The sequence below is a fragment of the Lemur catta genome, chromosome 9 (assembly GCF_020740605.2).
Source record: "Lemur catta isolate mLemCat1 chromosome 9, mLemCat1.pri, whole genome shotgun sequence".
In the NCBI taxonomy this organism is placed as follows: Eukaryota; Metazoa; Chordata; class Mammalia; order Primates; family Lemuridae; genus Lemur; species Lemur catta.
The window spans coordinates 3,108,435-3,123,817 of record NC_059136.1 but is presented as its reverse complement, the minus strand read 5'-3'; the positions used below and the strand labels follow the sequence as shown (position 1 = coordinate 3,123,817).

Here is a 15,383-nt window from a genome sequence, read left to right as displayed (position 1 = left end):
TGAAGACAATTTTGTTAACTTTGAAACATTTTATATATGCATATAAAATGGCTTTTTCTTTAAGAAAATCTGTTATATGTTCCAATTCAAAATGTCATTTACATTCTCCTTATGTTTTAGTGTGAGCAATGAAGAGGACTTTTGATGAATTAATTAAACTCCATTAATTATATAATAAATTAAAATGTTCAAAATTAAAAAGTACCTTTTAAGAAAAAAGAACTGGATTGGTATCCTTCCTATCCTTTTATGAACGTTTCCTATTTGGAATCATGTGAGTATACAAAAGAAAATATTTGCTATATGAGAGAAACAAACCGAAAATACAGCTGCCTCCTTCAGTGTGCCGTGGAGCCCTAAGTGTCTTGGTGCTTTCATACCCTCAGCTGCCATCCTCACCGTCGTCATCATTAATGGCCCTAGGCTTTTTTAGAGCTGCTCACATTTTCTCTTCATGTTATTTATTAGCTCTTCAAGAGAAGAGAACCAAAAGAAAATGGGATACAAATCAATGCATGGATAATACCAAGTATGTAGATCTAGGGTCCACTGGGCTGGTGGATAGGCATGTGCAAGCAAATCACGCAGTCATCTCCCAACTCCCCCGCCCCCCAGTGTTTTCAAATAGCCTAAAACCCAGAGAGAGAGTGTTTAAAAAAAAAGTAATAAAGAAAAAGAAAACCCTCACCTGCACTTGATTCTATTGTCAACTTGCTGTTAACAGTTTTTGCTTTAATATATGAATTACATTAATACCTCACGTTACATATATGAAGCCAAATTACACTAACTTAGTTGTTTACAACCTCAAATCTTACTCCCAGTACACATTCCAATAAATTTATTCTGTAAAAACAATACATTTTTTTGTTTTTGATTTTTTTACAGTAAACTTTTCAACTACAAACCTCGAATACGCGAAAGATGTTCCAAAGACAAGCATAACAGGATTGATAAAACTCAAACTGACTAAATGTGTTCTCACAATATAAGCTGGCATAAAAATAAATAAAATTCTCTATTATCACAATAGCAACAATAATGTACACATAATAATGGTTTGTGGATGAATATTAACTATTCTAATTCTAGTTCCAAAAGAAAACAGTTAATTTTAAAAGTCTATATTTAAAAGTCAATGTTTTGTCTGGTTTCCCATAGGGCTGCTGCTGAATCCAGCTTTAAAATGTAAAGTGTCCACCTTGAGTGATTAGCTCAAATTGTATTGGCATTGGGAAAAAAATAAATCATTGCTTTTATTCTGGAGTAACATAAAAAGACTCACTAACTTCACATATAGAAACTTAGTTTGTGTACATAACAATATGAATTTTGAGAAGTATAAGCTGTCAACTAGCTATTTCTAATACGGAATAGATATTTTACAATATGGTTAAACTTTACACATGGCCTCAAAACTGAAGGAAAATTTTAATTTCATGTTCAATATACCAACATTAATGTATTTAGGAATTATTTCCTGGGTTCTGTCACAAAGAAGAAATTCCATCGTTAAGCATTATGTTGAGTGGTCATCTAAAAAATGCTAATTTATGTTTAACTGAATGTTTGGTGATGGTGGGGTAAAGGCAGGAAAATGATGAACACAACTGCCTTGATCAAAGGATCCTAGACATTTGTAAGTCTGCGCAAAAATCTTGATAATCCTTAGTGGTTAAGGGCAACTTCATGCAACCAAATAATATGAAATTAAATCAGTAACTTTAAAAAAGGCTAAAATGTCTTTTTTCCCAAACACAACAGAGAGGAATGTGAATAATGTACATACAAACTGGGGTTCTGTCAATGACAACAAGGACTATGTGTTGGTTCATATCAAATCCAAGAATATTAGACAACCAAACATATAACCTTCTTGTGGTTTCTCTTAATATGCAGCATTCATTAGGGTAGTTAGGTCTGTAAAAAAAGAAAGAAAACAAGCCTTTAGATGATTTAGGACACTAACAATGAGAGCTATCCACACCTACATAATATATAACTGATTTTCTGAGGTTTTAATATGTACTGCAACATTAACAATACTTACTTAGCAAGAACAGCTTCAGGCTTTGCTTTATACCTATCAGTGCAAAAAGTTAAAGGAAATACTAGGGCATTTTTAGTGCTACATTGGAAAAAAAGGAAAAAAAGAATAAACTTTTGTCTACTGTCTGTCAGGGCAGTACAACTCTAAGGCTATGTTCATTGCTGAGATACATAAAGCCAATGGAGAAATTGACATCATCTGTCTTTGTGGGGACTGTGATGTCAGAAAAGCTGTGTAAAATTTAAAAAGCATTTAAGAGTATGCACAAATTAATCTTAAAAATATTTACAACTTAATCACTTATGACATATGGCTCAAAGAAATACAAGAGTTAACAAAATCAGGATGTTCAAAGTCTTTTGACTTCTTGCTTTTGAAAAAAATATATAGGATGAAAAAAAAGGAAGCCTAGATTTCTTTTAAAATTTAGATGGAATCCATGTGACAAAGATAAAATATTTGTTTCATAAAAGAATTATGTTTCAATTTGGGTTCCACTTTAAATTGTATCAGGTTATATTTCCCAAAAAGGATGCTATTTTTGTTTTCTTCATCATTAACCCAAATACATTAAACCCCTTAGTAAAGCTCTTATAGGATAAATGAAAGAAGGAACCCAAATATTTTTTCTAAAAACAGCCTACTTCAGCTCTTTATTTCAATCAATGAATGAATGTATTTGTAAGCACACATGTACACATTCATGGGTATGTTCTCAGCCAAAATGTATAATATACTTTTATAATAAATGATTCCAGGACCTTCCTAGGAGGAAAAGTTACCAAATTTGCCGTCCCCTCAATCTGGCAGAAATGCATTTCGTAGCCTTCTCTGTCCCTACCAAAATGAGGCAGTCAATCTTAAACAAAAAACATTTAAAATCTGTGAACTTGCAAATGCAATGCCCAATGACTCCTAATTATTTATTAACAAATAAAAATACTAGATATAAGATTATACTCACAGATACTTTGGAGGATTTTCCTCCCTTGTGAAGGAGGAAGACATCCATTAGAACAATGAAAAATGGTTAGTCCACCAAAGAAACCTTTAACAATGTCTTTTTATTATTAATGTGAAAGGCAATAAACTCAGTGTTCACCTTGGTAGAAAATTCATAGTAACAACTATCAATCCACATCAAAGAATATTTTTAGAACAGATGGTTCCACAGCAGCCTCAGAGTATTACTGATACCTCAAACAAAGTGACGGTGGCGCCAGAATGTGACCACAACTTTAAGCACATGCTTATTTTTATCTTCAAACAAGGTACTGTCAAATGGGTCCTTTGTAAAAGCAAATTATAAAATCTGAGTTTTTTTAAACTTCTCATACCATAGTCATTCTATTTGTATCTATGTGTTGAAAAAAATATCTTGCTAATTCATAATGCATATAATTTGGACATGTACTCTGAGTGTCTGCTAGACCCGAAATGCCTTCTCAGTGAGTAGCCAGAAAGGTTCCTTATGCCCTGGTTGCCATGCACCCTACATTGGATAATGGCTGGGGAATCCAATCAGGTTCTCTCTGGAGGTACCTGCGTTTGAGGCATATTGAGGGCTGTAGGGTGGCCGTGAAACTGTAAGGTACTCAGGACACAGTCGCCAGAAGCTGTGAGGCAGTAGATGTCATAAGGATCTTTTCATGGATGCCATTTTTATGTCAGGCATATTCAATATGCCTATTCGAGCGTGGCAATTTGGCACTTTGTAAAAAAATAAAGTGACTTATTACTTCAAGAGAAACAACTGACAGTATTTGTTGCCAATCATAACATTTGAGCATTTAAGTGAAAAATCAGAATTTTGAATCCTCCATCATTGGCAGCTTCCCAATACTTAAAGACTTTTCTGAGGAGGTAGGTAGTGATATTAAAATACCTTATAATGAAATGGGTCAATATTTGGAAGACCCAAACTAATGAGAGAACCAATATTTTCCAAATGGGTGAAAGCTATTCAAAGTGCCAGATAGTCCAATGGGGTTTAATGTAACAGAATAGGAAAAGTTAAGATTTCACATTGTAACTAACCTTTAAGGAACTACCTCTTATAGAATTAGTCTAATATCAAACAAGAATATCCACAATTAGCTGGCAAGACTATTAAAATATTCGTATCTCCATTTTCTCATTGCATATCTACATAAGGCCAGATTTTCTTCGTATACTTCAACAAAAATTACATATTACAACAGACAGAATGTAGAAGCAGGTAAGAATCCAGCCGTCCTCTATTAAACCAGACATTAAAAAGATTTGCAAAAATTGGCCGGGCGCGGTGGCTCACGCCTATAATCCTAGCCCTCTGGGAGGCCAAGGCGGGTGGATCGCTCGAGGTCAGGAGTTCGAGACCAGCAAGAGCGAGACCCTGTCTCTACTAAAAATAGAAAGAAATTGGCAGGGCTCGGTGGCTCACGCCTGTAATCCTAGCACTCTGGGAGGCCGAGGCGGGTGGATCGCTGGAGATCAGGAGTTCGAGACCAGCCTGAGCAAGAGAGACCCCGTCTCTACTAAAAATAGAAGGAAATTATCTGGCCAACTAAAAATATATATACAAAAAATTAGCTGGTCATGGTGGCACATGCCTGTAGTCCCAGTTACTCGGGAGGCTGAGGCAGTAGGATCACTTAAGCCCAGGAGTCTGAGGTTGCTGTGAGCTAGGCTGACGCCACGGCACTCATTCTAGCCCAGGCAACAGAGCGAGACTTTGTCTCAAAAAAAAAAAAAAAAAGAAATTATCTGGCCAACTAAAAATATATATAGAAAAAAATTAGCCGGGCATGGTGGCGCATGCCTGTAGTCCCAGCTACTCGGGAGGCTGAGGCAGTAGGATCACTTAAGCCCAGGAGTTTGAGATTGCTGTGAGCTAGGCTGACGCCACGGCACTCACTCTAGCCTGGGCAACAGAGTGAGACTCTGTCTCAAAAAAAAAAAAAAAAAAAAAAAAGATTTGCAAAAATGTAAAACAATGTCATTGTTCTCAAAGCACTTTTGTGAAAATAACTATATTTTCTGTAAAGATGCTATTTATGTGAAGTTATGGGTTTATTATTATTAAATGAATTAAGTATTTTTAATTGTTTTTATTTCTAACTAAATTTTATCAATAGCTATGACATATATAAACAAAGCTCTCTGGGACCCTCAATAACTTTTAAGAGTATTAAAGAGGTCCTGAGACCAAGAATAAATGAGAGTAAATGGTGAGAGATGAGACTGGAAAGATAAATTGAGGTAGACATGAAGGGCATTATATGATGGAATTAAGAGTTTGGACTTGATCTTGTGGGCAGTGGGGACAGGTTTAGGGTCAGAAGAATAAAGGCACGGACACTGGTAAACAGCTACAGGGAACACTGTAGCTGTCCTCCCAACATTTATTTCATCTTCTGCCACTTCCCCCAATTGTGGGGTAGCCTTGTGACTTAGGACTTGATTCCAGCTCCACGGGTGAGTAGAACCTGACAAGTGCGAGGCTTTGCAGGGATTAGATCAGCAGCTGGATCAGGCACAGGCAGCTTTCTGACATGGTCTCCAGTGATCCCTGCCTCCTGGTATTGACACCCTTGTGTAATCCTCTCCCCTTGAGTGTGGCCTGGACTGAGTGGCTTACTTCTAACAAACAGAATGAAGCAAAAGCGATGGGATATCACTTCTGAGATTCAATTACAGAAGACTGATTTCTGTCTTGCCAGCACTCTCTTGCTGAAACTTTATTGCTTGCTCTGATAAAGCCAGCTGCCATGTTGTGAGCTGCCTCATGGAGCAATCCAGGTGGAAAGGAATCAAGGGAGGCCCCTGGCCAACAGCTTGTGAGGAACTGAGGTCCTCAGTCCAACACTTGTGAGGAGCTGAATCCTGCCAACAATTACTTGACTGAGCTTAGAAAAGGATCCATCCCCAGTTGAGCCTTAAGATGATTTGACTCCCAGCTGACCTAGACTGCAGCCTTGTGAGAGACCCAGAGACAGAGGATTCAGCAAGTTGCACCTGACTGGATTCCTGACACACAGAAAAGATGAGATCATAAATGCTGCTTTAAGTCACTAGGTTTTGGGGTAATTTGTTACATGACAATAGATAACTAACGCAGCAGGCCTAAACCAAGTAGGGCATGGTATCCTCTTGGTCAGAGATTAGTCACCTCCACCTCCCATCTATGTGAACCAATGGGAGCCAAGTGTTTGGATAAGGGAGGCTGCTCCTTTCTACCTCCCGCTTCCACTGGCAGGAGTGAAGAGGCAGTCAGAGAGTCTTTGGGAACAAACAAGGACCCCTTGTAAGAATCTCTTCTCTCCTTCTCCTACCAATGCTCGTAACTTCAACCCAACATCTGCCTTTAGACCATCAGGCTTTTTATCCTTATTCCCTTTATCCTTGCTTACTTCAGGATGGGCTCTGGACTCACATTCCCAGGCAGCTTTGCACATGTCCTTTTATGATCTCATTTCTTAACAGTCCCCCCACCCCCCAATTCCTTAATCTCTTCTACTGGGCTCCCTGCAAGTCACATTCAGCAATTAGCAAACCTCCTACACTCCCAACTGGAATTTCCAAGATCCTCCATTTGTCAACTTTTTCTAACTAAAATCTGCTTTCTCATACGGGCAGTGCTGCTTCTTTCCCTGCAAACCCCTTAAATGGTAGCTCTTTCCTCTCCCATAGCCCTTATACTTCTACTGGCCTCAGAGTGGGGAAGGTGCCTTCTTGCTCTTCACTACTATGTATAAGCTGTTCTTCCTCTCTGCTGTGCCCCCATCCTCTGAAAAGAAAATCCTCCCAGCTTTGAATCTCAGTACTGTAAGCCACTCCGCTCATTACTGCAGCCATCCAAAGACTCCCTGGATTATTCCCTTTACTCCTTAAAGATTTTAGCTCTGGCCCACTTTCATTCAGTATCTTAATTCCTGTGATTTCAATATCCATGTAAATTATCTTTCTAACATTCTGGTATCTCAGTTTCTTGGCATCCTTTCTGCCAAAGATCCTGTCCTCTGCCCTATCTTGGTCATTCAGTCCCATGGTTATTTCTTAAGACAAGTGATGTGTAACCACTGGAGTATTTGTAAATAATGTTTTAAGCCACTGTTTTGAGGGTAAAATTATGGGGGAATTTTAGGTTGTTCTAAGTTAGGGGTTCTACTGGTATTTAAAAGACAGGAGCCAAGGGTGCTAAATGTCCTATGATGTGGATAGTGCGCATACAATGAAGCATCATCCCACTCAAAATACCAATAACACCTGCACTGTCATCAGCAACTACTGCAGCCCTTCCACAATTCAAGTATCTCATTCCGCTATCACCACCTATATTTCTAGCTCACTTCCTCTATTTGATATTCCATCTCTAATAATTCTTTGATACGCAAATCTGTTGATCATATCCCTTCCTTGTGTACATCTCTCCCTCTTAATATATTTTGAATTCCATGGTACATTGTTATAATCACTTCCTTGTACAGATTTTTAATTCCCTGGTCTTTAATCTCCTTTACCCTACTCACTGGGCAAACCCCAATTCTAGTGAAATTCAATTTTCTGCTCTGTGGCTGGGCAATTGAATATACCTAGAGAAAAAACACACAACCATTCTGTCTGCTCTTACTTCAAATTCATGACCACCAGCCTCAAGTGGGCCCTTACTGCTGCCTGGCAATTCAACTTCATTTCCCAGGTTCATTCGCTCTCCTATTCTTCTAAATGACAATTTTATATCTTTTCTTCTCTCTTGAAGTTTCCAACACTTCTTCCTGTTCTCATTCTCAAATGCTAATCTTATTTCCTAAGAAAATAGAAGCAATCAGATGAGAACTTTTACAAGCTCTCACTCCAGTTATCTACTTACCTGTATCTGTGCCCAAATACTCTGCCTTCCCTCCTGTTTCAATGAATGAACGAAGGTAACCCCTCTAGATATGCACCAGATCTTACGCCTTTTTAAAGGATACTGCTTCAGCAATTCTTTCTTACATTATTATTCTGTGATCATTCCTCACTTGAGTCATTCTTACCAGCACCTATGCTATCAATTCTCCCATCAAGAAAAAAAGCCTCTCCTTGTCCTTCGATCCCAGACCACGACTATTAAGTATTTGAAAAGAAGTTTAAGATTAGGCTGCTACCCATACAAGATTTTAGGACTCATTAGAAAGCTACTATAATTAAGAGTGTGTAGTATTGATCAAAGGAACAGAGGAGAGAACCCAGAGAGAGACTCATGGATATATAACAGATGGCACTGCAGATCAGAGAGAAAAGGAAGGACTACTCAATAAATGGTGCTGAAAATGCTAGCCATAAAAAGAAAAGTTTGATATAGCTGACTATAATAAAATTAAGAAAGTCTGTTCACTAAAAGTATCAGAAAGAAATTGAATGGACAAGTCATAAACTTGGAGAAGATACTTACAAGGCAGATGACCATGCATGTTAGTTAGAATCCAGAACATGTAAAGAAGCCCTACAAATCAATAAGAAAAAAAATCCCATAGGAAAATAAGCAAAAACCCAAACCAAGCACTGCACAGAAGAGGAAACATGGGTGGTCAATAAAAATGAAAAGAAGCTCAACCTTATCATTAATCAGGGAATTATAAATTAATACTATAATAGACCATTTTTAATCTATTATGTTGGCAAAAATTAAAAAGCCTAACTATGCCAAGTCAATCACAGTCTTATACACTGCTGGTGGGAGTGTAAATTGGTCCAATTACTAGAAAAATAATTTTGCATTATCCTGTAAAGTTAAAAACCATAAACCGTGACTCAGTATTTTCAGTTCTAGTTACATACTCCCAGTACACGTGCACTAGAAGACAAGTATGACAATGCTCACAGAAACACAGCTCATAACTGCAAAAATCTGGAAACCACCCAAATGCCCATCAATAGGAGACTGGATAAAATAACTTGTAGTACACTCACAAAACTGAATATTATGCAGTAGTTAAAAAGGAATAAAAGCACTGCTACACCTAACCACATGAAGGAATCTTGGAAACATAGTGGTGAGTAACTGTCATGATTTTTTTTTAAAGTTCAAAATTAAGCAAAATTAGACAATATATTAAGCATATACCTATATTTTAGATATGGGCTATGATTTAAAAATGAAAGAAAATAATAAATACAACATTGGTGCTCATCTCTGGGTAGGAAGAAGATGGGACTAGATACAAACATGTAAATAGATACAAGTTAATTATTATGTTCTAGTTTTTAGGTTGAGTGGTAGGCTCACTGCTATCATTATAACCCAAGGCCTCATAACTTTATACTATATATAGATAATTCTCTATATAGAAAAGATAATTCTTTTGTATATAACAAAAATATTATTAAAAACAGGTTAAAAATAAAAAGATCTCACGTTCTTGCTTCCCACTCTGACTCTTAATAGCTGAGTGACCTTGGGCCAATTCTTTCAGCCTCAGTTGCCCCAGCTAACAAATGGAGAAAATACCTGCACCTACCTCCTAGGGTTTTCATGAGGATTAAATGACATAATGCATGCACAGCATTTAGAACAATGTGTGGCACACAGGCTACTATTGCTACCTAGTAGCAACTACTATTTTCTAAGGTCCTTTAAGATATCCAAGTAGAAATGGTTTCATTAGCAATAGAAAAATGAATCTACAATGCAGGAGATACAGAGTGGAAAGTCATCAGTAACATATAGTAGTTGAAACCATGTGAGTAGATAAGATGGACATAAGTTTTCAGAGCAGAAGTGTGTCAAGTTGGACTGAAGAAAAAGGAGCTCTAGAAAGAGACTGAGAAGGAACAGGGAGGGGAAGCAGAAGAGATTGGTGACCTAGAGGAAGAGTCAGGAAAAGAAAGTGTCTAATGGTATTAAATGTTACAGAGGTAAAAACAAAGATCAAAGGAGACACTGGATTTGGCAATAAGAGGATCCCTAGGGACCTTAACAAGCGCAGTTTCAATGAATTGGTCAAAGAAGGAACAAGAGTGCAATGGGTTAAGTCATAAGTAGGAGGTAGGGAAATGGAGACTAGGAGAAAAGATAATTCTTGTTAAGGAGTTTAGAGATGAAGAGAATGGTGAAAAGGGTAGAATATATGACTCTTTAAGAATAAGGGAGATCGCAGGCAGAGGGGAAGGAGCCAAAAGAAGACATTAGTATAGGAGAGAAGGGAGACAACTGATTGGGTGTGCCTTGGAGAAAGTAGGAGGAGATAATATTCTGGACCCTGGCAATAGAAAGGTGTAGATTAGTGCTCCTCAAACTTTAATGTACATATGAATTACCTGGGGGTTTAGTTAAAATGCAGATTCTGATTCAGAATCTGTGGTCTGGTGTGGCCTTGAGATTCTGCATTTCTAACAAACTCCCAGGTGATGTTGATGCCACTTGACCACAGACCACACTCTTGCATAGTAAAGGTGTAGAACAACTCTTCCTCTGTCACAAGAAGTGTATCTAGAAATAAGTTCAGTAGTAAAGGGAAGAGAAATTGTGGGAGTTTTTGCTATTTGCATATTGAAGCCACCTGAGATACAGCAGCATATCTATCGAGAGAGCCAAGTATTCAAGCCCTCAGGGGTTGTTAGCAGGTATATGCCCCTGGAAAGGTGCAGGCAAAGGTGATGATAGAGTATTATTTATTTGGGAAAAGTCCAGAGAAGGAAGGTGGACAGATGATAGAGTAAAGCTGAGCTGGGTGAGAGGAGTAAGAGAACAATTAGATTCAAAATACTTTGGGTGTAATTATAGATAACTGGGATGAAGGAGTAAAGAATTGAGAAGTAAACAGGACTAACATGAACAGGCAAGAACTCAGCTGAAACTAGATAATAATATATCTTATAGGTCATTATTTTAAAATGATTTGACACTGTCCAACTAGTCTTCATAGAGAAAAGACTCATGGAAAATGCCTAGGGGCAAAATTGGCCTTAGCTAAGACTTATCTATGACTTTGAAGATAATAGAAGTTAACAAGAATTAAGAGTCAAAGTGGACATATTTGTCCCTATGGGTACTTTAAATATCAATATTCAAATACTGCTTGAATATTTGAATATTCAAATATTTAAAGTCCCCATAGGTACATTAAATTACATACTACTGGGAAAGAAGCAGCAGTATATAATACTCTATTTTGAATATACCATTGATTCTATGATAAAAAAATACAACTGTCAAATTTTGAGGTGGCATTTTATAATTTCAATATTTCATACCATACTTTAAAAGACTCTAAAGTAAGTTTAAAAAAGAATAAACCTATTCACAGAGTTGCAAATTGACAGGAAGGTATAATTCCCATTTGGTTCTCTTTTGTTTTCAGACTCTAAGCATTCAGTCACTTATTAAGGAGGTGTGAGTAGATGTAAATAACAGAGAATACTTTTATTCATTTACTAACACAATGTTTACTAATGCTGAGATATGGATGCTGAATCTGAAGCAAAATGTCCTCTAGGTTAGTAGAAGGTAAGAAAAATTACATGCATATCCTTCCTTACCCCTTCACTGGTTTTCTGCAAGTCTGAAGTTGTGTTTCTTGTGTCATTGCCGGCATCTCCACCCTCAGAGCTGCTTTTGTTTTCTTCTTCTTTGCAGTCTTTGTCATCTTCATCTCCTGGAGATTTCCGGGACTGTTTAGAGGATTTCTAAATGTTTGGACAAGTTAAACATTATAGTCAAAAGCAGAAATCCAAATGCACAAGCATAAGTAAGAGATGCAGAAGCAACTGACTTGTACTTAGCCTTTGTGGGTTGATACAGGTTATAAAGATGCAACATGCAGTGTGCCACACTGAGCTAGGTGACATTGGACAAGCCATTTTACCTCACTGGGCCTCAGTTTAACCAGCTGGAAAGGAAACAGAAGTGGACTAGATGCCCTCTTAGTTCTTTCCAGCAATGTGGTATTACAAGCAGAAAATGAAGATTCATGTACGCAGGACCCTGTCAATGAATACATATAGCTGGATGGATACCCGCTTACGAAACTGACAGAACTAGAAGGCACCCTAAAGGTTACCTTGTTCTTCCTCATCATTTTACAAATGGAGGTCCAGAGAAGTAAGGTGAATTACCCAAGATAATATATGGATTCATATAGGAATACTTTTGTTGAAGTTATTTGGCTAATGGTATATACAGAATCATCTTAACAAAACTTCTGTATCACTGTGTGATATAAACTAATTTTAATTTTTTAAATTATGGACAGTTATTTAACAGCCCAAGGCTATACTGGTAAACTAGTCATTTTTCCGATCATCTTGCATTTCAAATCAAGATGAACTCTAGAGAAAAATGAAAATACAATTATAGTTTGCAGTACGAACTGCTTAGCAGAATAGCATTAAAATGTTAAAAAGTTGGCCCCAATTATGAACCTTTAAGGAAGTAAAATGTAGCATTTTTCTGTATTTCTACATTTCCTACAATTCTTTTAGAAACTTTAAGAATCTTCAAGCACACTGCACATAAGAGGTAAGGCAAAATTGATTTAGCCAAGTTACTTGTGGTCTTCCAGAAATGAATTTGCAAACTGAATCTCTTCAGAAAATCATTTTTTAAAAATGCACCTTCCAAAGAGACATCTTCTAGCTATGTGATAGAATATATAATTAAATTATTTCTATTTTACTTAACAGAAACTACCAACCAAGCCCAAAATGTCAGTTTAAAAATGCAGTGAGTTTTACTTTTTATATGAAGGGAAAACAAGACTTAATACTCCAAATGTGGAGTGTCTAAAGATGAGATTAAGAATGACAATAGTAAAAGTAAAATATTTTTTTATTCTCCTAATAAATGTAGTATAATTATTAGTAGTAATTGCTTTATAGAAAATCTAAAATAATAGTCCTTGATCTGCAGTTCCTATAGATAATAATGTACAACTCTCTAAAATTTATAATGCTTATAAAGTATATTTATGAGTAACCTTATAATATAAGTGAGTTTATAAGTATTATAATTTGCTACATATTTGGTATACACAGACTAGAATTAGGGCATTACTAGAGTTTTACTAACAAGCCACAACATTCAGTATTCTACTACAGAGTCTGGCTGCTAAGCTGTATTTGGTAACCTTGCAAAGCTTTTCAGATTACTGGAATTCCTGTAATTTTGGGGAAGGACCATCATCTATTTTATCAGTGTGGTCTTAAGTTGATTGTGTGTCCACATGTTGCTATTTTTGTTTTTAAACTAAAATACTAATGGTTTATCATCATCAGTCTAGTTTGCTGTGAGGCTCTGATTAGCCCTACTGTATATAGTAAATAATTTGTAAGCAAAATATTTTTGACCTATAATTTTCCAGTATCTGTTAGGACTCAAATAGGAATCATCCATACCCTTACTGCTAAAGAGAGAGATATACAATCCCCCTCAAATCTGCTATCTTGTGACTTTTCATTATGATTATTGTACTCTTTTCCCACAGAAAAAGTAAAATTAGGTGAAGTAGAGGAGATAGATGTGGGACATTCCCCTCTACCTAACAGGGATGTAGTCAGAAAAGTTTGTGAGCCACTACTTTTCAGTGCAGAGGAAGACAATTCAACTTTAAGAAATAGATGTGAAGAAAGATCACCATATTCAACAAAAAGGAAACATCTGAGAAGCCAAAAGAGAACAATGAGGTTATGCTGTAAGTGGTTCTCTAAATGTGGTTCCCAGACCAGCATTATCAGCCTTACCTGGAAATTTGATTCCTGGACCCCATCCTAGACCTTATGAAACAGAAATTCTGGGAGAAAAGCTTAATAAGATGTGTCTTAACAAACTTTTCATGTGATTCTGATGCATGCAACAGTTTGAGAACCATCATACTAGGTTACTTCATTGATATTAAAAAGAAAAATTAATTCTTACATGATCATGAAAGCTGTGATATTGAAGGAAAGCCAAGGAAATAATCCTTTTATTTAAAATAGATAACTCTAAATAAGCTAAGTATGTCTTTACCCTTTCACTGCTTAAAACTTTAAGTCCACCCCAGGTATGAGCCCCATTACTTCCGGTCTCTGCAGCAAGCAATGAAATAACGCATTTAAAAGCCACATATCCACACTATTAAATGTCTAGGCAACATTAGGTAGCTTACATAATTTAGGGTTGCACAACATATTACATGGAAGTTCAGCAAGCAACCATAAACTAAATAAAATCAAGTGGGTATTTATATGAACTCCAAAATGCTAAAAGAAATTCAGCTTAAAAAAATAATTGCAATGGAAGATACAGTCTGACAAGGAAAGTTCTAATTATTTGTTGTCATTTGCAAACTTTATCCTCATCCATTGCAATCATGTGTTTTTCATTAGGTACACGAGAAATAATGCTGCATTCACACAATTTTACTTGTATGCCAGTTGGGTAGATTTTACAGACTTCCAAAATAAACTGCTGATAGTCTGATAAACTCTTGGTACTTGTTCTTAAGGAGTTTCCTAAGCATATCTAGCCACTAAATACCAGTATCTAAATGAAAGTAATTTATCCAGCTATTCAATCACGTGACAGACCAATTATAGTGAAAGCTATACCAATCTTTGGTCTATCAAGTATCAATTTATCTTGTTTTCAGCTTCTAAAGGTGAATAATTTTTGCAAGCTCGTTTTTTCAATTGCATTTCTGAAGTACCTAGACTTCCAATTGTAAATCTAAGATCACGTCACTCCTCTGTTTAAAACTCAGTTATTGTTACATTTGTAATAAAATCCAAATTCCACAATATGGGTCTACAAGTCTGTATTATTTGGCCTTTGTCTGCCTTTCCCCCTTGATCATGATTCTCTAGCCACACCTTCTTTCAATTCAGAAACACAGAGCTTTGCTGCTATGTTTCTTTCCCTCTGTCACACATGGCTTCTCCTCCCAAACCTTCTTTCAGGTCTCAGCACAAACTTCACCTTTTCAGAAAGGCCTGGTCACCCAATCTAAAGTAGGTTCCCCATCTCCGTCATTTCCTACTCCCATTCATTTCTTTCATAGCCCTTTCCCAATTTATGTATGTTTATTATTTACTTGATTACTGTGTGCTATCCCCATCCCTTGCTGTACTGTAAATTCATGTGGGGGCAGTTGTGTAACTGATTTTTAGTTACACAAGTAGAATTATGGATAGACATCCATAATTAGGCAATTCAGCACTTGACTTTGACCACTTAAGTCATCATCTAGTGTCTGGCATATACTAGGTGATTAGGAAACACAAGAATTAAATGAAGAAGCAAAGCACATTCTTTGAAGCAGAATGACAAGTAGGAATATATCTTTATACCGTCATGTGCCACATAATGACATTTTGGCAGAAACGGACTGCATAT

The 15,383-nt window shown here is 36.7% G+C and overlaps 1 protein-coding gene across 1 annotated transcript in view; it reads right to left on the bottom strand.

Moving 5' to 3' along the window:
* Positions 1 to 826: 826 nt before the first annotated feature.
* Positions 827 to 15,383, bottom strand: part of HDGFL3 (HDGF like 3) — a 59,803-nt gene continuing 45,246 nt past the window's right edge. The window contains exons 5-6 of the mRNA XM_045561583.1: positions 11,552 to 11,698; positions 827 to 1,920 (exon numbers count right to left, since the gene is read on the bottom strand). Coding sequence (XP_045417539.1) covers positions 1,915 to 1,920; positions 11,552 to 11,698 — 153 coding nt within the window. The 3' untranslated portion in view covers positions 827 to 1,914. The remainder of the gene's footprint in view (positions 1,921 to 11,551; positions 11,699 to 15,383) is intronic.